Source organism: Xiphophorus couchianus, chromosome 16, assembly GCF_001444195.1.
Source record: "Xiphophorus couchianus chromosome 16, X_couchianus-1.0, whole genome shotgun sequence".
NCBI classification, from domain to species: domain Eukaryota; kingdom Metazoa; phylum Chordata; class Actinopteri; order Cyprinodontiformes; family Poeciliidae; genus Xiphophorus; species Xiphophorus couchianus.
The window spans coordinates 17,547,583-17,570,699 of record NC_040243.1 but is presented as its reverse complement, the minus strand read 5'-3'; the positions used below and the strand labels follow the sequence as shown (position 1 = coordinate 17,570,699).

At 39.9% G+C, this 23,117-nt stretch overlaps 4 protein-coding genes across 7 annotated transcripts in view; 2 read left to right on the top strand and 2 right to left on the bottom strand.

The window, feature by feature from the left end:
* The first annotated feature begins 618 nt into the window (after positions 1 to 618).
* Positions 619 to 6,806, top strand: hapstr1a (HUWE1 associated protein modifying stress responses a). Its single transcript, XM_028042276.1, has 5 exons — positions 619 to 1,037; positions 2,021 to 2,101; positions 3,024 to 3,091; positions 3,315 to 3,525; positions 5,965 to 6,806. Exons 1-5 carry the CDS (start codon positions 842 to 844, stop codon positions 6,282 to 6,284), a joined length of 876 nt encoding a protein of 291 aa, XP_027898077.1. The 5' UTR covers positions 619 to 841; the 3' UTR covers positions 6,285 to 6,806.
* A 2,825-nt stretch (positions 6,807 to 9,631) lies between these two features.
* Positions 9,632 to 11,730, bottom strand: dctn5 (dynactin 5). Its single transcript, XM_028042277.1, has 6 exons — positions 11,551 to 11,730; positions 11,357 to 11,425; positions 11,145 to 11,263; positions 10,775 to 10,886; positions 10,323 to 10,425; positions 9,632 to 10,225 (listed from the first exon to the last, which is right to left on the bottom strand). Exons 1-6 carry the CDS (start codon positions 11,596 to 11,598, stop codon positions 10,128 to 10,130), a joined length of 549 nt encoding a protein of 182 aa, XP_027898078.1. The 5' UTR covers positions 11,599 to 11,730; the 3' UTR covers positions 9,632 to 10,127.
* A 183-nt stretch (positions 11,731 to 11,913) lies between these two features.
* ndufab1b (NADH:ubiquinone oxidoreductase subunit AB1b) lies at positions 11,914 to 14,295 on the top strand. 2 transcript variants are annotated; one of them, XM_028042279.1, is made up of 5 exons: positions 11,915 to 12,126; positions 13,261 to 13,380; positions 13,535 to 13,622; positions 13,810 to 13,911; positions 13,989 to 14,295. In XM_028042279.1, exons 1-4 carry the CDS (start codon positions 11,956 to 11,958, stop codon positions 13,899 to 13,901), a joined length of 471 nt encoding a protein of 156 aa, XP_027898080.1. In that variant the 5' UTR covers positions 11,915 to 11,955; the 3' UTR covers positions 13,902 to 13,911; positions 13,989 to 14,295. The 2 variants fall into 2 exon arrangements, with proteins under 2 accessions (XP_027898079.1, XP_027898080.1); XM_028042278.1 differs by lacking the exon at positions 13,989 to 14,295 and having other exon boundaries at positions 11,914 to 12,126.
* Positions 14,296 to 15,396: 1,101 nt separating this feature from the next.
* Positions 15,397 to 23,117, bottom strand: part of LOC114159970 (trinucleotide repeat-containing gene 6A protein) — a 36,600-nt gene continuing 28,879 nt past the window's right edge. For 2 of the 3 annotated variants that reach the window (XM_028042273.1, XM_028042275.1), the window contains exons 21-26: positions 22,926 to 23,066; positions 22,339 to 22,446; positions 21,984 to 22,214; positions 21,796 to 21,866; positions 21,546 to 21,685; positions 15,397 to 20,470 (exon numbers count right to left, since the gene is read on the bottom strand). In XM_028042273.1, the coding sequence (XP_027898074.1) occupies positions 20,122 to 20,470; positions 21,546 to 21,685; positions 21,796 to 21,866; positions 21,984 to 22,214; positions 22,339 to 22,446; positions 22,926 to 23,066 (1,040 nt within the window). In that variant the 3' untranslated portion in view covers positions 15,397 to 20,121. The remainder of the gene's footprint in view (positions 20,471 to 21,545; positions 21,686 to 21,795; positions 21,867 to 21,983; positions 22,215 to 22,338; positions 22,447 to 22,925; positions 23,067 to 23,117) is intronic. The other variant, XM_028042272.1, reaches the window with a different exon arrangement.

Sequence of the window (23,117 nt, the reverse complement as noted above, 5' to 3'; positions counted from 1 at the left end):
ATGTCTAATTTATAGATGAATAAATTTTACTTTTGTAAAAATTTAATAACTTATTTAATTTGAGGTGAAGATAGCAGATAGTTTTTCATTCTTCTGGGTCACCATAATAAAATAATAAATCTGAATAATTTGGATAGTTATGTATATGTACATAATACTTTGGATCTATGACATACTTTCAGTATGTTATACTGAACTTTGCAAAAATCTAAATTTAAGCTATTTGATATCAAAATTATTAATGTATTTTATTGAATAATCTCTTTAATTTTCCAAAAGTAACTGACAGATTAGAACATTTATTGATAATAATATATTTAAGGTTTTTACATTCATTTTCAGCATACAAATATGACCTTTAAATTTTGATTTGTATAATATAATATAATATAATATAATATAATATAATATAATATAATATAATATAATATAATATAATATAATATAATCAAAGCTCCCAACAAAATTGCCTTTGAAACTCTATTTTGCCAGTTTCCGGACGGACATGTTGGACAGCCAATCATAAAGCGTAAAGCCCTAAAGCCCACCCACAATGCTGATGTGGCCAATTGTTGTTGACATATGTAGCAATGGGTGGAGTGAAGTACATAACACGATAGTGTGTCATGTATATATCCCGACGTCGGCAAGTAGAGAAAAATAGTTAGCTAGGCTTCTCTTCTGAGGTAGTCGGGAGAGGCTGCGGTGCTAAATTAGTGAACAAAAAGAAAGAATACATAACAGTATTTATGACTTTATTTATATAACTCTATATATGCTGTCCAAATATTATCATATTAAAACGTTAGAAACGAATTTCCTCCGAGCTCTCTTGCATTAAATGGAGGAGAAGAAGGAAGACGGGGACTCGGAGATACAGGAACACGGACCGGAGCACTGGTTCTCAAAATGGGAGCGGCAATGTTTAGCCGAAGCCGAGACGATGGACCCGGGCGAGGAAGAGGCCGACAATGACCAGGATAAACTCTGGCATCTCTTCCAGAACTCCGCCACTGCCGTAGCCCAATTATACAAAGGTAAAAAAAAAAAAAGGCAGCACTTTCTTATCAGCTTGTAATAACTTAGCGAGAGATATGTAGCTATTTAACCACTGCTAGTGGGTTAGCAACCCGGATCTGTATCTACAGTAACTGTGGGCTAAATGCTAGCTAGCTTATCCAGCTTGCTAGCCGGTACCAGGAGTAGCGTTCACAGGTGACTTTTTTAAAGCTAAAGTTAGCTGGCTTGTGGTTGCCAAGGATTAGCATTTTCTTGTTTATGTAAAAATATATATAGTGTTATACGTTGTTTTCTGGATAAACAGAGGATAGCAATAAATAAACGATAGTGGCTACTTTTTAAAAAAAATATTATACAGTTTGTTGACATTAACTAGATCGTAGCTAACTTCACATTAGCCAAGTAGTTACAAAATGGCGATGGTAACAACAGTCGTAGCTACGCGACATTCCCAGCTGACTGTCAGTGTTAACAAATGCTATGAAGTCAAAGTGGATATTTTTAAACGGTTCTTTACATATTTAACGAGAATACATCACTGTACGGTTGTTGATAAAACTCGCGTTTCCCTGCTAATTCGGAGGCTGCTTTTGGCGAGCGTTAAAATTACAAGATGGCGAGGAAAATATTGGTTCCCTGCTTTCACGGTCTAGTATTTTACATATATAGATACCCCAACAGCAACGAGTTTGACGTATTGTTTGTCTTGTATGTGTATTTCGCATCGCCTAGGAACTTTACTGCTGAGAGTGCAGTTAAGTTCGGTACTTTCTCTCCGCTGCCCTGTTGGCCGTCTCGCTGCCTGCTGACATCTATTTTTATGCCAAACCCCATCTCTGCAGTTGTAGAGGCCAGACAAAATGGCGTTTATAAGTGAACCTCGCTTCTTCAACCCCAACCCTCGATGTGCTTTAGTCACACATTTCTCACAGAGTCCATATGAAAAAAGCTCAGTGTTGTGAGATATATAGTAACTCTCCATTTCTCTTCTCTTCCACAGACAGGGTATGCCACCAACAGGGCCTGTCATTGTGGGTGCCATTTCAGAATGCTGCTACTGCAGTAACCAACCTTTACAAAGGTAACTGTCCATGTGATTGGCATGTGCTTTTTAAGCTGCTACCCTCTCCATTAGACTTGATGTCATCAGTTTAAACGCCGAATAGAAGTGTGCACCAATATTCACTCAGATGATGAGATGAACAGGTATCATTACTGTCCTTGTGTACTTCATGGTGAGAGGCTAGTCTGTCAAAAGTTGTATTGATCGCTGCATTAAATTAATATACTTCACAAAATGACGTCTTTACAGATGAAACTAAAATACTTTAACAGAAATAAGAGTGAAATTGGCCAGAGCTGCAATTTATTCTAAATTCAGGTCTGTGTAGTTTCTTCTACAGTAAGCATTTCAGTGCCTTTAAAAAGTATTCACACTTGTTCATGCTTTGTCACATTGCAACTACAGGCTTCTATTTACATTATTGTAATCCTGTCTAGACTTATAGAAAGTAGTAGGTCTCCAAGATATGAGAATCACAGTAGTAGTAAACATTTACGATATTAACAGCAATGTGTGCCTATTTTATTCTGTCTTGTTTGTGCTTCTGTCCCTCTGTGACCTTTAGCATTTTGGGCAATGCCATTCGTTTCCAGTGTTGGCATCTGTTACTGTGAGATGCTGTCCAACTGGTTGAATATTACATTAGCATGTCGTATGCAAGTTCATAACACTTAAAATATATTGGTCAACAATTATTGCACTGCAAACAGTCCCTTTTGATATAAATTTGATATTATGATGTTGATGGTATATTTGTGCAGTTTATGGACTTAACGTGTTGAGAGGTTCAACGTGTATTAATACTTCTGTAAGGCACAGCATGTATTATTGTTGGACGATGTTTTTTTTTAAGTATTACACTATTTAGATTGACTAAATTATTATTAGATCCATGATTGCAGAATTTTTGGAAAATGATCAGTGATGTCTTCCACCTCAGAAAGTGTTGAAGCCCATCAGAGAAGTTGTGACCGGGGCATTCAGATAGGTCACCAACGGCGTAACAAGGTGGGTCTACGTCTTTGTAGATGATTTATTTATTTATTTTTATCCTCTTTGTGAACTTGGTAACCTGTCTCCTCAACATTGCTCTTCACATATTCCTCTCATATTTGTTTGCAATGCAGAAAACGGTTGATTTCAGATTACAGTTAAATGTCCACAGCAGCAGAAAGAACCGAGAAACGTATCAAGCTTCAATCAGATGATACAACTGATTGGTTCCTTGCAGGATATGCTGGCCTGGGTGAAAAAGCGCCGAAGAACCATTCGCAGGGAGGATCTTATCAGCTTCCTGTGTGGCAAAGCCCCGCCACACAGGAGCAGCAGGACCAACTCTCGGCTGGCCATGGTGGCCCCCAGCAGGGCTAATTCCCCGGCTGAGACCGGCTCATCTGTGGAGACGGACCTGCAACCCTTCAGGGAGGCCATAGCTCTGCATGGTGAGGAAAGCTTAGTCTTGCTTTGACACGGCAGATATATTTGATATGTTTACTGGAACATCTGGGAGGTGTCAGGTAGAAGTTGGTTGGTGTTTTTTTTCTTTTTTTGGTAAATGTTTCATCCACTAACATAACAAATCCATTAGATCTGTGGTAAAATTATTTATTTATAAGCTGAATGCGTTTCCTCCTGGTCGGCGTTATTTCCTTCTACATAAGTAACATCTGAGTTGTGGTGTGTGAGTTTATATATAGTTGTTGGTCACGTGATTCTGTTTCTTGCTTCAGTCATGCTTCTCTGCCACATGTCACCATTAGATAAGTTTATTTTGCTGGGGTGTGTCGGGACTAGCCAATCCTAACTGCTGGTCCCGTTTTAACTCTCACCAAGGGAATGTCACAGAGCACAGCAGACTAAATCAAAAGTTTGTTTTTTTTCTTTTAAAATTTTTTTTTTAATTAACTTATCCCGTTCAGATGCATGCATACATGTTTGATTGCTCAGTAGCTTACTTTAAAGAGTTTGTATTCTAATGTAAACAAAATCAGGTGGATCTGATGTTGAGTTGAAATGTGTGTGAAGTATTTTAGTCTCTGTCAGGAGATATGGGAGTGTCCCTCCCATATTGGTACTTCTCTGCTTTAGTGATTATTGTGTATGGGGACAATAGAGACAATTTTATGTTACTGTTGTCTAAATATAAATGACCCAAATGTAATGACTTTATCTGTTTTAAGTTCCATACATTTTGTTTAATTTTTTAAGGGTGATCAACTTAAGATTTTTATCTTTTATTTTGATTTTCTCGCAAGCAGTTTTCTTTAATTAAAATGTATTTTTGATCACTTCTTTCTTGCTCTGCAGTCCACAGTTTAAGAAACTTTCTGTGTTCACATTAAGTCTTTGGACATTTTGCTGTGGATGCCAGTGTCTCAACAGTTTTCACCTTGGACCATCAAACTAAAAGCTTTAATATATTTAATTTATTTTTGAATTACTTGGACTACTTTGATAGCACCACTGATGCTGGTGTGTAGACAGCGCACACGCCGTCTTGAAACCAGGATATTGAGGAATGATTCATGGGACACAGATGATTTTGAATCCTTCCTACCAAGTCTTGATCAGACATTATCTCATCCAAGAGATGTTTGCTGAATGCTACACACAGTTCAGTGTCTGACAAAAGTAATTTTTTATTTATTTTTGTTCAGTAGGTTTCCATCAGTGTGTAATCTAACTTAAGTGACTAGAACTATTATGTGAAGGCTTTGACGTTTTAAGAGAGAGAAAAGTAGAAAATGTAGCAGATGAGCTATCAACTTTTGAAATGTTTTAAAGCTGTTGGGTAGAGCTGAACGCTACATTGCATTACAATATGTGCAATTAGCTGCTGAAAAGGACTGCTTGGGTGCATTGCAGTGGAGTTTCACTTTGTCATTTTCATAACTTCATTGTCCAGTGACCAAGATCAGAAAGCAAAAACTCAGGTGGCATCGTGGGAAAGTGTTACGTTAGAAAAAGTATACACTGATGCATTATAGTAAAATACTGCTAATACCATTGGATTGTCAAAGGATGCTCCAAGGTTTCAAGAGAGAGCTACTCAATCCAGCATCCTAGCATGGCAAACTGCAGATCTATGAAGACATTGCAGCACACATGAACTTGATTGGACACAGAGAGCATTAATCAAGAGACCCATTGTAGCCCTTTAAGAGCTGCAGCGCTTTGCAGCTTGGACTGGAGAATCTGCTGGCAGGAAATTAAATAGTTGGTCTTCACAAATCTCTCCTTTATAGAAGAAATGTTAGAAGGGGGAGAAATAAAAGATGCTGTCTGTGGTGGAAAACCAATCAGTGTGAAACAGGATACCACCTCATCTTGGTGAGGGGTTGCTTTTCTTCAGAGGAAGCTGGATGGAGCGGTGGAAAGATGGAGTGAGATGTAGCGCGAAAGATTTGAGATAAAAAGAGGGCTAACAGTAAAGGTTTAGATGAGAACATTAATCAATCAATCAATCAAATTTTATTTGTATAGCACATTTCAGCAGCAAGGCATTTCAAAGTGCTTTACATCATATCAAACACAGAAACACAATGCAACATAGAATCAACAATCAAAACACGACATTAAGTCAGGTTCCATCAATAAATTTGTAATTGATTACTTTTCAAATACAATCCTAAACAGGTGGGTTTTTAATTGAGATTTAAAGGAAGTCAGTGTTTCAGCTGTTTTACAATTTTCTGGAAGTTTGTTCCAAATTTGTGGTGCATAGATGCTGAAAGCTGCTTCTCCTCGTTTGGTTCTGGTTCAACATTAATGTGTTGGTAAAGTCCAGACTTAAAGCTAGATGTTTGCCATTTTTCGTTTTGTCGTCTTGCTTATTGCTGTCATACCAATTGAAGTTCGGTGGGCCATCTTTTCGTCCTCAGGTCTGAGCGGCGCCATGGCGAGCATCAGCGTGCGCTCTGGCGCTCCGGGTTCCCCGACGCACGTGAGCGGGAGCAGCAGCAACACGGGGAGCGTGGGCGGCGGCGGCGCGTCCTCCGGCTCCGGGCCTGTGTGCCGCAGCAGGCGCAACGGCCTCCAAGACGTCGACCTGAACACTTTCATTACAGAGGAGATGGCCCGACATCTGGACTCTACCGGCGCCGGTGCCGCCGGGGGAGGAGGAAACAGGAAGCGCAACTCCACCCAGTGCAGCGACGTCATCACGGACTCCCCCACGCACAAACGCAACAGGGTGATTTGAGGCGTCGCCTGCGTGATTAAGGTCGGATGAAGTCTTCAAAGCCAGAATGGACGGACGGATGGGTCTTTTTAGTACATATGTGCTGATGTACAGACTTCCAAACATCTGGACTGGAAATGAAAGTGAGGCCTGAAGGCTCTCGGTTGCATTTGTTCATGAATTGTGTTCCTTGTCTCCTTTTCCAACACTAAGTACAAATCCACAATGAGAGCAGTGTGTGTGTGTTTGTGTGAGAGAGAGTGTAACTAAGTGGGAAGTTTGGACGGCCTCACACATTCCTCAGACCAAGCTGCCCTGGAAAGGAGTCAAAGAAGGAGGTCACTTACTAATTCTGGGATGCCGACGGTTCTCAATGAGCGGAAAGTACGGCGTGCAGCTCGACGAGCAAAAAGCCACTTAATCTCTGACACGCGTGTGCGCTTCCCTCCCGCAGTCTGTCATCCCCCACTCATCACCTTAATAAGGAAGAGAGGGCCATGATCAAACGTCGGACTCACCAAAAAGAGAAAGAAAAAAAAAAACGGACAGAACTTGTCGAAGGCTCGACTTCAGACAGTGTGTTTTCTGTTACTTCCTGTTGCCTGACAGCGCTGCGGCTCGTTCACCCAGCATCACATCAGTGGCATTTGTAGCCAGTTGCCGGGCGGATGATGTCTAGCAGGTGGAGATTAATGCTTGGACACTTAGACCATGTTTTTTCATCTTTCTGCTGGTTCCGCTTTGGGTGTGACTCGATGTTCTGCGGTTGGTTTTCTTCTCTTCGCCCAGCAGTGTTAAAGTTACAGGCTCATCGCCTCCCTGCAGCTGGAACAGCCAAGTTGATTCTACACAAATCTTTTTTTTTTTTTTCTTCTTTTTTGTCATATTATTATGATAATGGAAATTGAGTCTTATGCCCTTCCTTCTCTTTCCCTGCGTGTTATCATGAGATCCGCTGCAGTTTTATGTGCTCGTGTGACAATTCTGATGAGTTGCAATAAGTATTTTAGGGGTTTTTTTGCACTTAGCCTTCACCTCTGACTCATGCAAACAAATCGGCACTTCCACTTTCCTCCCCCACTTGAAGTTGGTCTTTAACCCCCAGCAAGTGCTTAAAAAGTGAGTAAAACATTTGATTCCACCCAATGGAGCATTTATGCATACATCCCTGTGTGAGAAATTATTTAATTTATTATAAATATCGTATTGGAAACTTGGTGCACATGAATCGCTCTTAAGCTGGACTTGTGTGTCAAAGCACTTGATAGGAACGGGTTTTTTGTTTTGTTTGTTTTTGCCACTCGTATAAAACGATCATTTTTGTGTTCATTTCATTCATAAAGTAGTTGTTGCTTCTCCTCTACTAATATGGATTACATCAGACGCTGAGGTCACATAAATGAAGAAATTTGATTGTTTTTGGTTCAATGAATAGGAAATGGACATGGAAGGAGTTTATCGGATCGAGAGAAAAAAAGAGCAGTGCAGCCAAACCTGAACTTGTCTGTGGTTGCAATAATACCAATAATTAGATATGCACTTTTCCTGGTTGATTCAGTTTTTTTTTCTTTCTTTGTAAGGACTAAATAATTTTTTTTAAAAGTAAGAAATTAAAGCATTGGAATGCATTTATGCATCAAAGCACAGATCCTGAACCATTATCTGATTTTTGGTGAACTCGGAAATGAATCAGAATACGGGCTGGTGCATTTATGGACTCAAAAAGGTGGGAGTTCTTCATTTTATACACATTTAATAGGAAAAAAACAAACATGACTGATCAACGCCAGCTGAATGAAGCAAAGCAGATGTAACACCTCTTTATAAGTTAGAACTTTCTGAGACTGAAAGTTTTTAATTTTGCTGACTTGATGTCTCATGCTCTTCTTTGTGACTTAGTTCACTCCTTTTGGATTATTATTTTCTTTTAAGGATTAAAAATAATTAAGTTTTCTTTAAAGTGGCACGGCAGGGTATGCTGCTTTCGTCGCAGATTTCATTGTGTTGATTATTATGACATTTTATATTTAGCTGCTGCTGGCTGAAGGAAGAGCTGATTTGTCAATTCTGTCGAAGCAAAGTCCAGAACCTGGAGTTTTAAATTGATATTTGTTGAAACTTTAGGTGGAAATGGAAAGAAAGTCCTGATCAATAGGAAGTAGTTTTGTCAGGTTTTCCTGTTGCCATAATGTTCACATTTCAAGTTGGTTGTGGTTCAAGATACTGAGGAGGAATCTGAAGTGAATCCTGACCTGTCCACATCCTCTCTGGTGTAAATGTCCCACTGACACTCCATTTTGGTGTTGGTAGGGTATCTGACTGAACACTGAGAGCATTGACCACCTTCTGTTGTTATGGCAACGTGTTGGTAAAGGAGATGGCGTTTTCTTACCAGGAGATTTAAAAAAGATTTTTTTTTTTCATCTTCCTTAAAGTTGAACTACTTACCCACAATTCCGATTGTTATCCAAGCCCCTGTTCAAGTTGCCAGCCCGTTTCCTATCTTTTGGTTTGTTTAGAGTTGACATGTTTTTGTTCTTTTTCTCAGTCGGTCATGGCCTTCATCACCTTCATCAGACTGACTCATGCCACATGATGTCTTCAGAGCCAAAACTATGATCAGCTGTTTCTGGATACTTATTTGTCTAAAATAAGATAAATGGCTAATCTATATACTTAACAAATAATTGTTGGTATGATATATGTGGTTCACATTGTAAAATAAATAAAGCAGTTCAGTTGAAATGGTATGAGTTATGTGTTTTCATTTTTATTTTTTTTTAAAAGATATATACTGTGGCACGGAGGTCTTAATTTTCTATTTTTTTTTCTTTTAAGAAAATGGATATCTAAACTTAAAGTCCTATGATTTAAAATAAATTGGAGTTTGCATAACTAGATTTTTATGTGACGTAAAATTCTGCCCCTGCAACCCACGCTCCTAAACTGTACACCCCACATTGATTGGACAATGAGCAATGTAGCCAGCCAATCAGAAAAGGGATCTCGTTTCGGCCGTCTCAGTTAACTTTTAGCGAGGAAAAGTATAAACGGTTCTACTTGGGCATAGCCCTGTTTTGACATACCCAACAAAAGATCCAGGATAAATATTAAACTGTGAATATACTCCTAAAATATGCATATAATGGAAAGTTTCAACCAAAGCAACAGCATTTTCCATGTGTGAACGTCAGTTTATCTTAATTTCTCAAAACGTATTTTTCTAACAGACGGAAAAACTAATGGTCACCTGAAGTTCTTCTTTGAACCACCAGAGGGCTCCAAGATACCGTATTAAAAAGATGCGCCAGTTTCTCCCCCCCAATGTAGAACTCAACATTGACATTATTAAAGATCAATAGTTTAGACAATTTCACACATTTGCATTTATTTACAGGCTTAAATAATTGAGTGTTGCAACAACTGTAAACTTAAATGACAAATGCAAAGCAGGACCAACCTTCAACAACGAGATCAAATAAAAAAATTAAAATAAAAACGGGGTTCAACAAAGTCTGGGGTACAGTAGGGAAAAAAGCAAACTAATGCATACAGTTTCATTTTAAGGGCGAAGGTGTAGGGTTACATATACAGCCAACGCTGCTGAAGATCCACTGGCTGAATTTTATAAGGTCTTGACCTCTCCTTCACTTACGAGCAGCAGATGAAGAAAAACATTGGTGTATAAAATAAATCAGGAACCAGGTTGTTTCTGTATCTGACATGTTGGAGAGAATATAAGGATTTGGAAGAGGAGTTAAATAAAATCCTAGTGTGACGTTTTGATGAGAAAAGTCCAGAGCAGTTCTCCAGGAGCTCCCACCCGTCTGAACACAGGGCTGGCTTAAAGTGTAGCAGTGTGGTTCAGATCTGGCTGAGCGGCAGGAACTTCTGGTAGTAGCTCTTGGTTACATCAATCATGAGATCCTGTGTGCATTCTGGGAGCTCTCCTGAAAACAGACCTGGAGGAGCACCAGAGTGAGAGAGGGAGGGAAAAAAGACTTAAAAGCAGATTTGGTGGAAAAAAAGACAAATAAGTCTGCTGTGTGTCCTGCTGACCTGGACATCCGGAGAAGACGGTGAAAGGTGGCACCACTGTCTCAGGAGGAAGCACCGTGTTGTCTAGGATCTTGCAGCAGTCTTTCAGCACACATCGACGACCCTGCAAGACAGAACGAATAAAATTAGCAAACATCTCTGAGTTAAAACCTTTCACCGCCTCCGGAAGTCGTATAGATTCAGATTTGGGGGAAGCTGTGGGTCTTTTAATTTGTTATATGTAAGCTGTATTTCTTCATACTCTATTTCCATAAATATTCTCTGCATGTCCTCCATTTTTCCCCCCCAAATAGACACATATTAATCTGATGTTTCGGCGCTTCTTGCTATTTTCTTCTCTTCAAAGCATGACCACCATGTGACTGCAGAAGACTGTAGCTGGGAGACAGTTCCACTTTTTTTCTCCTTTTTTTTTTAAAGATAGGCTGTCTTTTAACCCCACCACCACTTACTATCACACAGTTCTTGCCGATGTGGACATAGGAACCGATCTGCGCTGCATTGACCACACAGTCCTCCTCGATGAAGACATGGTCTCCAATGTGGAGCGGGAAAAACGCCACACTGAAGCAAAACAGGGATAAGGATAAGATACGCTGAGTGAAAAAACATAAAAACAAACATAAATAAGACTCTAAAAGCCCGCAGAATGACTGACTGAAATACAGTTTGGTTAGTTTTTTTTTTCTGGATTACATACAGAGAGATGAAGACATCTGCAAAAACTCAAGCATCTGAATCCGTTTTAAGACAGAACTAAAACAAGATTAAATGTGACATGTTCAGCTTGAAGCCGTGGAACATGAGAAGAATGCCTCTTACCCTTTGCTGAACTTTTTAAAAGGTGGTCGAATAACACTCCGGCTTTTTACAACACAGTGTCTGCCCACTCTTACATTAGCCAGGTCCCCCCTGATGATGCAGTCATTCATCACGATAGTCTGCAGAAGAAAAAACAACAAGCAAAGCATTAAAGCCAGATTCCTCTCCTTGATAGCAGCGTTAGCTCGGTGCGTTCTTGTTGTTTTTCTCACTTTGCCGTTCAGTACGATGTTCTGACTCCCGCACAGCACGGACTGCCTGCTCACTTTGTTTCCAGAAGCCTGTAAAAACCACAACATATTAAACCCCTCTTCTTGCATCCGACGCCCTTCTCCACATTAGCAGACAGCCAGTTAGAAGAGCCGCTACTTTAGCTACTAAAGGATTCAAACGCCGCATCTATTACCGTTTCAATGTACTCCGCTTTGTTGTACAATATTTCAGACAGCTCCATGGTTAGTAATTAGTTATAATATCAACAACAGAAGTGGTTGTTATTTGATAAAAGCATGTAGTTATTATTTCCAGCTCTGAGTTCAGCCCTTTTCACTTCCTGTATTCTGCGCATGCTCCTTCAAGGATCGATTAGTCGGCCCTAGATGCTTCCATAATTTTCCTTTCTAATAAATTATTATTCGTATGAATATCACATTTAAAACGTGTCTATAGTACACTATAAAATATTAACCAAAAATAAACAGCAAATTATTTTTTAAGAAAAAGAGTCTCGTATTTAACGCGCATGCGCAGATTGGAGCCCTTGACCTGGAGTCTTCTAACTTGCCTCCGATTCAGCAGGTTCTCCTACAACATGGCGGCTCGTGTCCTGCAGCAGTGTGTCCGCTCGCTCGGCCGGCCCTCGTTGAGGCTTTGCCCGGTCAACCTCGCGCTCAGAGCGGCTGTGGCCCCGGCAGTCCCCGTCCACCGACCTTTCTCCTCCGCTGCAGACAGCCGGAGGACGCGGTGGCTGGGGCAGAGCAGGGTAAGTTGCTGCTAGCGCGGGGCAGAGCTGCGGCCTAGCTGTGTGTGACCTACCCGATGTCTTTCAAAGCTCACAGGCTAATGCGGTCTGCTGCGGGTTTACTGGGATGTGTGACCTTTGTTTTAGCTCGCGGACTAATTTTTCAACACGATTGTGTGGTCACCTTTATGACGGAGTGCTATTACGATACAACTGCTGAGTTTTGTGGCGTGTTAGCACTTAAAGCTAGCTGTTAGCAAGGTTTACTGGCATGTGTTGTTGTACTTGTGTTGGGTAAGTCTGCACCCCAGACATACATTAAATTAAATGCCTCTAACAGTGGATGAAAACCACTCTCTAAAGGCATGTTTTTATACACTCAGAAGATTGCGAAGGAATAGCAGAAAGCTTCAGTTTGCACAACAAAGACATCGTTATGGATTTGTTATTGAAAACTGGAGTCTTTAGGGTTCATTACTAAATATTCTGTGCAGTACACGTTTGCGTCACTGCTTTTTACAGGTGAAGACGAGTAAAAATGCAACTGGTTTAAATGAAAAGAGGTATCACTTTTCCTCTCAGATTTAGATAAGTCCAAAACCTCGTTCATCCTATCCTCTCTGCAATGTAATTAACCTTTATTCCTACTTTATAACAATTTCTGAAGGAATTAGATCATAAAGTGTAAGTACACCAAAGGCACACTTTTACGAGCCTTGTTTATTTTTTATTTTTTAAAAATCTTGTTTATATTATTTTTTTACTATGAACCTTCTTGTGTGTCTTTAATAAAGACATGATCATCTTCTCATAGTAGAAATTGGCATTACAAAACAATTCATTTGCCCAATAACTGCTGAAATACCTTTTCTAACAACTTGTACGAACCATGGAAATGCTTGAACACGCCACTTCATACATTCCTGTTCATTTCGCTGATTGTGGAAGTGGCCTAACTCAAGTCGTCTTCTGTCAGTAATGACTTCCCCACTGAAAAATGATTGTAAAAAGATTAGATTTTTGGGTTCCCAAGTGTCTGTTATTATCAGGATTTTGCTGAAAATCAGTGGATCTTTAGTTTCTTTAACAGTGTAGAGAAATATGTTGATCTGACGTCCTGAGCTCTCCTGTCTCTTTCTCCCGGGCCTTGCTTAGATCTCATCAGTGGGGTTGCTGTGCCGACAGTATGGCGACCTGCCCCCTCTCACCCTAGAAACCATCAAAGACCGTGTCTTGTATGTACTGAAACTCTACGACAAGATCAACCCAGAAAAGGTGAGTTGTTGCTAAGCAAGACAAAAAAAAAGTTTCTATTGGCTCTTTAAGAAGTCTAGAAAACTCTGGAAGGTAGTTTCTATATTTTCTGAAGTCAGGATAACTTATTAAAAAAAAGAATGAAGTCACTAAATAATTGTGTTTTATTCTCCAGCTTCAGGTAACCTCTCATTTCATGAAAGATTTGGGATTGGACAGCTTGGACCAGGTGGAGATCATAATGGCCATGGAAGACGAGTTTGGTGAGAGCTGGTTGGTTAGTAATCCAGGTTGAGAAGCAAAGAAGGAGAGATCGCCATGCAGAAATCAGTGGTTTATCTTATAGCATGAGATGCTCTTGAGCTAAAAAAAATAAATAAAAAAAGATTTGGATTTCAGTTTATTCCGGCTCATCGTTTGTTGGACCTCCCTATTCCGTTTCTGCTGCAGGCTTTGAGATCCCAGATGCAGAAGCGGAGAAGCTCATGACTCCTGAGGAGATTGTACAGTACATTGCAGACAAGAAGGATGTTTATGAATAATAGTTCAAAGGCAAGTACTTCCACTCTGCTCTCAGCCTCTCTTTAGTACACCTTCATTTGATTTTTCACATCACTTTCTACTTCCAGAAGGTGCCCACCCCATGGGAAGTACTTACGAAGCAGATCGGCGGCAGTTTTTTCCACTTCAACACCCCCTCATTCCCCTGTCAAGCTCTTCGCTCCATCGTAGCGACGTCTGCAATCGCCTGCCGTGTCTTGTGTTTCACTGTATTTAAAACGAACATGTGCTTGGGAGCTTGGATGTTAAGAAGCTGTATTAAACGAGGATCTATCACAGCCCTGAGTTTAATTTTACTTCAGGTTCAAATTGTCAAATTGATGTATAATTTTCTCATGAATAGATCAATAAAGGCAGGATGTTGGGTTCTGTAAACGCGGCTGTGGTCTCGTTTCATTCGAAGCATACGAATACAGATGCGATTTGTTCATCTGTTGTGTACAAGAATTAAGTTCTGTATTAAACACCCAGTACAGATTTCTCATCGTTTCCATTGATGAAAGGACAGAGAAGCAAAGCACGTTGGAGGCAAAAGGGAGCAATTTAGACAATGGGTTAGAATAGTCTGCTTATGCTTCTTACCTGGAAAACACTGAACATAAAATACCAAGGTTGTGGAGAAGCCGTGGAAATAAAGATGCGGTGAGCTTGAGCGTTTTGTCACTGTTAGTCTTTTATTGAGGGTTGTACCCAAGTTATACAGCTTTGTATGCTGGCTGCAGGAGCCAGAGGGTTACAAACAATAATCAGTATACAAGTACAGCCAACAGAAGACCTACTAACTACTACTCTACACCTTAATACAGATTCTCCTAAGAGTACTAAAATCCAGAAAATTAAAGAGGAAAAAAAAAAAAAAATACAGAACAAACCAAGCAACAAAAAAAAAAAGGATAAAAAGATTAAATGAACCCAAACATAGACAGCATCAGAGGAGACATTCATTATTAGAGCACACTGGAGTTGGTTTTCTATACCATGTAATATCAGGCGACTTGATTTTTTTTTAAAGTGTTTTTTTTTTTTGTCAATTTATACCCATACAAATAAAGATTGTCCTTCAAAAAGTGCAGATTCCACTGAAGTTAAGATAAAATCCTTTGATGATCCAAGGAAGACATTTGGAAAATGAAAGCAAAAGGTACTTCCTGTTCTGTTTGTTGGAAAGGACCGCGTCCTCTCGATGATTATAGACACTGTAAGCTTATATCTATATATATATGTATATATTATGTATAGTTTCAACAGTCTCCCCAAAGCAATGTGCATAATAGGTTTAAAGGTGATCCAACTACACACTGTGGATTGATAGAATCTCTATAAAAAACATTGTAGTTGTGTAAAATTTGCAGTTTCACCGGCCAAGCTGGGAAAATAAATGGACTTTGCAAATCTTAACCTGTCCTCTTCTGCTACAACTGGCCCTGCTAGGTAATAAAGGTTTATCAGGTTTTGTGTTTTTTTTTTTTTTTTTGATTTTTCTTTGCTTTATTTTTAAAGTTTATTAGAAGCAGTACAATTCAAAGATGGCACATGTTTGAGGAACGTTATTGGGAATCCCATCTCGAGCTGCGTTTCTAAAAAGGGATTTTTTTTTTTAAATTTCTTTTTAATATAATTTAGAGAACAGAAAACCCAAGGTGGACATGGAAGCCTGGGTTCAACACTCCACTGCATAGTCTCTCTGAGCAACACCCGACCCCGAGAAAGAGAAAGGGGAACAAAAATAAAAGGTAAAAATAAATCCCACCCGCCCCCGACCCACATCTTTGTGCTGGTTAGACTAAAGCTTTTCAGGGTTTGTACATGTGTGGTCATACTAAGTGTAAAACAAAAGACAGCAGATTCTCACAGTTTTTGTTTTTCTTAAAAAATAAAATAAAATAGCCTTAGCACTTTTGATCGACTGTAGGAGCCGTTGGGTGTGTGTTATGATATAATATAGCATTTTAGTCACAGGATAGTTAAGAGAAATAACACAAGTCACATTATTTGTACTTTAAATATATATAAAAAACAAAAAGTAGTAGAGTATCACCAGTGACCTTCCCTCCTCTCCTACCAATCTCTTTCCTTCTTTCCTCCCCTCTTCTGGCCCTGTCGTCAAGCTGCTTGGCAGCGTTTTGGGGATTGTACATTGCTCATGGTGGTTTTCCTCATGTCATCTTTTTGCAAATGTTTTTTTTTTTTTTCTTCAAGCATTTAACATTGTCCAGCTTTTTAAATACACATATGCACACATACCGCTTTAAAAAACACAACAACAAAAAAAAACAAATCCCTTTCCTTCCCTAACAACCCTCCCTCCTCGATTTGGCATAAGTTCACTCTCTCTCACACACACACACACACGTGCATCTTCACTCACTCACACACACACACACTAACAGTAGATTGAACAAGACAGAAAGATAGAACAATTCTGCTGGGAACAAAAAAAAAACAACAATATTATTACCGAGAGGCGTTTTACAGACGTTGCTTGTCCCTTCTCTAACAGCGCTAGCGATGCCACCTCTGGGGCTGCTCAGAGCTCAGTCATCGTCCCACTAACGTTTAAGGTAAGGGTACTAAAGTAGGACAAAACCGCTCTTAAATCAGCGCAGGAAAAATGTGCATTGCTAAAAAGAAAACAATACCATCCCACCCCCAAAATAAATCAGAATGAACAAAGTCCTTTTAAACGAGCGGAAAGGGAATATGGACAGATTGGGGTTGACTTGCCCCATATTTTTTTGTCAGTTTCTTTTTTTCTTTTGGATCGTCTCCCCTGTAATTGAGCTTAGGGTTTGGATGTGGGAGAGTTGATTCAAGATAAGCCAGCAAGGAAGCGAGCGGAACCCTGTGTGTCCCTGAAAACGAGCCTTATAAGTCACATCCTCTTGCCTGAGTCACAAAGGGGTTACGAAAAAAGGAGAAAGAAAAAAAAAATCCCCCAAAAAACCAACTATTTTCAGTCATAAGAATCTCCCGCCATGATCGCCCGGCATGGTCAGAACATCCCCCTGCTTCTTAACCCCCACCTCCTCAACAATAAACCACGTCCGTCCCATGCGGTGGCGACATGGCTGAAGATGCAGAATGGGTCAAATCGGAGCTCCGCTGAGCCTTTTTAACCGTTTCCACTACATTCCGAGGCGAGGAAAAAACAAAAACAACAAAAAAAAAACTAAGCACCGTCGTCTGTAGCTGCAGCTCACGCCACACAATAGTTACCCTGTCGCTAAGCTAAATCCTCGCCCGCTTGTATGACCCCGACCCGACTCCGGTGCTTCCTCCAATCCGCCCAAGTGCAAAATCCAAGGCTCCTCGGTTCATTCTGTCAATCTAACTTAAAAAAAAAAAAAAAAACCCTAAAAACACAGTTCAGATGTTCCACTTGATAACTTCAACAAGACAAAAGCACAAATAATATATTTATATATATATTTATAGTTTAAGCAAAGAGATGTGGAATTAAGTAAACTAATCCTTGTTTTTGTATGATTGAATTATTTGGTAGAGAGCATTCAATACTGGCACACACCACTGTCAAGTCTGGCTAATACTCGAGGTTTATTCACTACATACGCCTTAAAGTCGTTTATTGTATATATTCACGGTGAAACTTCAAAACAAAAAAAAAAACACAACAAAAGCCGAAAAGCTTGTAGTACTTCTGAAATAAAAACTCTATATTGGTGTTGGGGGGGAGGGATGTTAATGTGTGCACGCCAACACACACACACACGCATAGCAGGCTGAACACGGGAAGAGAAAAGTAAAAATAACACGAGAAAAAGAAAATTAAGGTCCATGGCTTCGCTAATGCTGATCTCTCGTCCAACGTGCTCTGAAGCTTTCGCTCTGTCGCGCTAAAAATTGTGCATCGTAGTAACTCAACAATCACTGGTATACAGGTAAATTTAATGTTCACGCAAGTATTTCTTTTGAAATCAACAGTTACATTCACACTGTTCTCTCGCTTTCTCACACACACACACAAACAAATTTATGACGTCAGAAACTTCAGATGAGTACCCCACCCTTCCCAGACGCAAAGGATGGGAAGAGAAAACCAACCAACCAAAAAAATATATATATAAAAGAAACAAAAAATAAAGAAAAACAAAAACAGTACAACAATACAATCATATTCTATTTGTAAACAGGTAGAAGCCACTTGACTTGTTGCATCTTCGGACACATTTAGGATCAAGGCAATGAAATGTGGACGACTTTTGCACTGTTAAAATATCTTCAACCAAATTTTGTTTTTTTTTGTTTTTGTTGTTGTATACCTTTTTTAAAACACATTTGTGGCAATGATTATAAGCAACAAAACTAAACAAAAAAAAAAAAGCGTGTAGTCGTACTTAATGAAACATTTCAAACATATATTTTTTTTGAGAGACAGGGAACAAAAATGAAAAGAAAAACCTCTCGGCAGGCCTTGTGAATACGAGAGGCTACAGTATGCATAGATACAGATTTTGCCATTTCTCTTGTTTTTGTTTTTTTATTATTATCATAAGTGACCAGACATTTTACACTCACATTAAAAACAGTCCCCAAAGTTTCTACAACAATGGAGTGGAGGAGGAGGAGGAGGAGAGAGGAATGGAGGGAGAGAGGGAGCGCTGGGATGATTTACAGTCCCTCCTCCGTCCTTCCCACCGTCTTTACCGGGAACGCTCCTCCTCCTTCAAAACAAGACAGCATATTGAAAGCAGTGTGTGAGCTTCTCCAGCTTTAAAGCAGTTATTTGGCAGAGGAAAAAAAATATATAAGAAAAAAAAAAAAGACCTTTACATAGTTTTCAGTGCTAGATGTTGGATTTTCCTTTCCTACAAGGAGTAGTAGTAAGTTTATTTTATTTTTTTGTTTGTTTTTGTTTTTAAATTCAACTACAAGGGGCGAGGGGGAAACTGGCTTGATTTCCTGAGAACCATTGCTGGTTATTTAGCAGACAAGAAGAGGAATAGTTTAAATAACCAATGCCATGGCCAAGAAAAAAAAAAAAAGAACCAAAAAAACACTGATCCGAATTCCCAGAGTTACAACGATCGTCTTCATCCTCAAGAGTTTTTTTTTTTGTTTGCTTTTTTCTATTTCTTTTTATAATTTTTATATACACCTTTTTTTTTTTTTAGCTTTTTAAATTTTTTTATTGTATTTTTATTTTAGTTTATCTTCTCTTTAAAATGAAGAATGGACACACGTTCTGCCTCCTAAGTCTTGTAAACAAGAGGTTGCAGTGTGGCACCTCCAAAAAACATTGAAAGCCTATTCTGAAAGTGCTGTTCCCTCCCCGCCCCGCTAGGGGGCGACCGGGAGGGCTTGCTAGATAGGCCCCGCCCACTTACTTAGAGCGGGAGAGGCTTGCTAGTCCCAGCTGCGGCTACAGTCCTTTGCACTGCAGAGCTCAACTTTCTTTAGTTTTAAAACAAAAATTGGTGCAATACTTTTAAATGTCACTTATTCTTTTCATTTTTTTCTCTTTCTTTCCATCACCAGATAATCATCCTAAGTCAGGCTTTTATTCTTGAACTTATCTGTTGATCTTGAACTCCACAACAACCAGTAAGGTAGGTGTGCCAAGGCAGAGAGGAGCGCACATATACTCATTCACAATGCAATCACAAACACACAAAGTACTCGCGCGCACACGTACGATAAGGACCTCAATGAGTAAACAGCTACACTGGAAAAAACTGGCTGCTCCCTCTATATTGCAGATTATATATACTGAGAAAAAAACCACATTCAGTGCAAAGTTAAAAAAGCTCATACTCCAACATTGTCAAACAAAACGCCAAAAAAAAAAAAGAAAATGTTGAAAATAAAAGAATTGGAATTCAAATAAACATGACGAATGAAACAAAATATATATAATAATAATAATGAACTTGACTGAAGCTTTTTTCGGTCTGAAAGAGCACTACCTGGAAGCAAATATCCATCCGTTCACATTATAGAATTGGCCTGCATGATTCAAGTATTCTGACTGATATGTTTTTGGGCTAAAACAAAGTGGACATATGTGCAGAAAGAGAAACGTAACTTGTATTCCACAGGGGGAGACACCACGGCCCCCCGTTTTGTTGAATATCTTCTAAGTGAGAAAGAGTCCCAACCAGAGCGGTTGCGTTTAGAACTACTCTTTTCTTTCCGTTTTCTTCAGCTGATTATTGACTATTCTCTACTGACCCGTCTGGCGCTTCACATGGAGTCCCCGCCCCCCGTCAGGTGGTCCACCGGGAGGAAGGAGCTGATTGGAGAGGGGCTGCTGATCCGCCCCGGCTCAGTGGCGCTGGGGTTCCCCCACAGGCTACTGGAGTAGTTGGACCCGCCCCACAGAGAGGATCTGTGCAGGTCGCCGCTGTTCCACTGGTTGGGCTCAGAGGCGCGGCTGGGGAAGGGGTGAGACTGATCCATTCGGCTTTGAGAGGAACCGATGGCCTGCCAGCCAGAGGAGGGCGTGGCCAGTGACTGCCCTTGTGCAAAGAAGCGGCTGATTTCCTCCTCGCTGGCGAACTCAGCCAGTATAGTAGTGTTCCCCAAAACACACCTGCAGGGAGACGAAGACGAGTTTATGTTTGCCCCGACACAAAACCCTGAGTAGAGCTGTTGAAAGCAAAAAGGAGGGTTCATGCATTTTTTTCTACAGTAGAATTTAAGCACTTTTCCAGGATTTTCAGTCGTTTTTCAGACTTTTCCAGCATCACATTTGAGACAAAAACAACACATAGAAACTAAAAAAAAAAAGATAAATTCAATTCATCATTGTATGATGTTTAGTACTGTTAATGATATTGTGTTTTACATTCTACATCTAGGACGAGATAAACTAAAATATAACAACATTTTATGTTTTGAAATGTTTCCTTCACACCGGACAGATCCAAGAACAAAACACCAATTTAACTAAAAACCTTCCCAATTTCAATAATGCTGTTTAATGTATAAAATACAAGCCAAGCTTTATTTCAACTACACAGATCAATAATTCAATGAGCCAATATTTATTATATTGGAACAATCCAAATGAAGCACATTAAGGTAAATTGCCTTCCTGCTCAAATTAATTGGTTAAAGCACAATACGCAAAAAAAGTTACAAAAGAAATCTATATATGGTATTAAGCGAATAGAAAGAATTTTGGTAATTATAGCTGACCTAAAACAATAAATGTTTGGTATAATTTAACTTAAGACAGTAAGAAAAAAAAAGTGTGTGTCTTTTTATTAGGCGTATGAAAACAACGATATCCAAATTTAGGCTTTTAATTTAACGTTGGATTGTAATTTATTATAAAACTTTGCAGTTTGAATATCAAGCACATTTAAGAACCTTTTTACTTCAGATAAAAAGGGGCTTAAATACAAAAGCTCACAAAAGAAAAACAAAAAAGTTTCTTTGTACTTTACTTTTAAGTTGTGTAGGTCTATCATTATATCTCAATGCAGTAAACTCAAGTTTGTGGTTGCAAAATGGCAAATTGTATAAAAGTTTAAGGAAATAAATATTTTGCGATGTCAAAGCTGATGGAAAGAAACGTGTTCGCGAATGATATGAAAAGTTGTATGATTGACATTCTATAAAAAGTCTGTTGGTGAAAATAAATGTTATTAGTTCATTCTTACATGTGCAGGCTCTTCTGGGCCTTGGCGGCTTCATCCTTTGAGCTGTAGCAAACCACAGCGTTACCATGTGGCAGGTTGAGGTGGAATGTGATCAGAGGGCCATGCTGCATGCACAGGGTCCTCAGAGTAGAGCCGTCAATCTGGGAACCCAAAATGAGCACGTAAGCTAAAACATCAAGCACTTGGATAGTAATAAACATTTAATTTGGGTTGGTTTTTTTTTCAGATTTATCTAAACTACTTTGAGTACCTGAGGTGTGAGATTTTTCAGAACAAGCCACTGGGTTCTCCCTGAGCTGCTGCTGTCACCCCAACTGGAGCCTGATTAATAAAAAGACAATACATCATTTAAAATATCAACAAAAAAATAGAGAGAGAGAGAAACATCTCACTCTGTCTCCCAATAGTAAAATTATAGAAACATCCATGCTGTCTCACCGGGTGTGTATCTGGACTCGGAGGAGCTCCAGCCTCCCAGCCTCAGAGCAGAGCCGTCCCAGCTGGAGGAGGCGGGGCTGGGCTTCTGGCTAGTGAGGCCGGGCGGTGGTCTGGAGGGGGCTGCTACTGGCAGCGGCTTAGGAGACAGGGGGACCTTCCAAAGCTCATGGGCTAAAGAGGAGTTGGACACAGAACCGCTGCCAGGAGACCACTTTGACTCACTGGGTCTAGCTGCAAGGGGAGGAAGAGGGAGAGACAGAGTTTGATTTTATTTAGGAAATGCAGAACTACGAACGTCTGATCCTTGGAAAGAGTATATTTACACTCAATTCCTGAGATTGAGTGTGAAACGTACCTGAAGTGCTTTGTGCTGTACTGGTGAGGGAACCGCTGTGGCTGGAGGCACGAATGGATGACCAGGCACTGTTAGAAGGCATCGTGGTGTTCAGTGATGAGGATGGCCCTGGGAAACCATAGCAACGGCGTTATTTCTATTCTGTAATCCTATTTAAAGGAGTGCAAAGTTTGGAGTTTCTGGTGAATCACCAATCTTTAATGAAAAACCTGATTTGCCAATTCCGATTTTGGTGGATACCATTTTTCTTGTCTACAAAGTCGCTAAATTGGCAACAGTGGGATGACTTTTGTTAACCGTGTAGGTGCAGATGTGACCTGGTGGGCGGGTCAGTCAGTCAGTCCTCTTTCACAGCAGAGAAAAAAGGGGATAGTGGCTCATTTTCAGACCTTTGCAGCGGTAGATAAGGTCAGTTTCTCAAGTATCGGTCGGTCTCCGATCTCTCAAGGTTAAGAAAATAGAGGCCAATTTATTGGTTGACTTGACTCCTCCGAGTACCCTTATTTACAAAACGTACAATCACATCTTCACATTTGAAGCATGGAAGTAAGATGGGCAACATTTTAAAGACGTTTGGTGTGGCCTACCGTTGTTCCTGTCCCTGAGGAGGTCTGTGTCGCGGACGGTGTTGATGGAAAAGTTGTTGATGACACTACCAGGGGTCACATAAGGGTCAGTCTCAGGGTCGATGTTGGGGTAACCTTTCCAAGGCTCCCCGGGCCGAAACTCTGCAGATAGTCGTCCACAATTATTAGCAGTCATTCAAAAGAAACTATTTA

Bases quoted from the DNA above. Each gene is read 5' to 3' on its own strand.
- hapstr1a (XM_028042276.1), top strand. From the start codon at position 842: ATGGAGGAGAAGAAGGAAGACGGGGACTCGGAGATACAGGAACACGGA. The intron at 2,102-3,023 runs GTAACTGTCCAT...CTTCCACCTCAG, and splicing joins AGTAACCAACCTTTACAAAG to AAAGTGTTGAAGCCCATCAG. The intron at 3,092-3,314 runs GTGGGTCTACGT...GGTTCCTTGCAG, and splicing joins GTCACCAACGGCGTAACAAG to GATATGCTGGCCTGGGTGAA.
- dctn5 (XM_028042277.1), bottom strand. From the start codon at position 11,598: ATGGAGCTGTCTGAAATATTGTACAACAAAGCGGAGTACATTGAAACG. The intron at 11,426-11,550 runs GTAATAGATGCG...TGGTTTTTACAG, and splicing joins AAGCGGAGTACATTGAAACG to GCTTCTGGAAACAAAGTGAG. The intron at 10,426-10,774 runs GTAAGTGGTGGT...TCTGTCTTGCAG, and splicing joins TCGGCAAGAACTGTGTGATA to GGTCGTCGATGTGTGCTGAA.
- ndufab1b (XM_028042279.1), top strand. From the start codon at position 11,956: ATGGCGGCTCGTGTCCTGCAGCAGTGTGTCCGCTCGCTCGGCCGGCCC. The intron at 12,127-13,260 runs GTAAGTTGCTGC...GGCCTTGCTTAG, and splicing joins GGTGGCTGGGGCAGAGCAGG to ATCTCATCAGTGGGGTTGCT. The intron at 13,381-13,534 runs GTGAGTTGTTGC...TTTATTCTCCAG, and splicing joins ACAAGATCAACCCAGAAAAG to CTTCAGGTAACCTCTCATTT.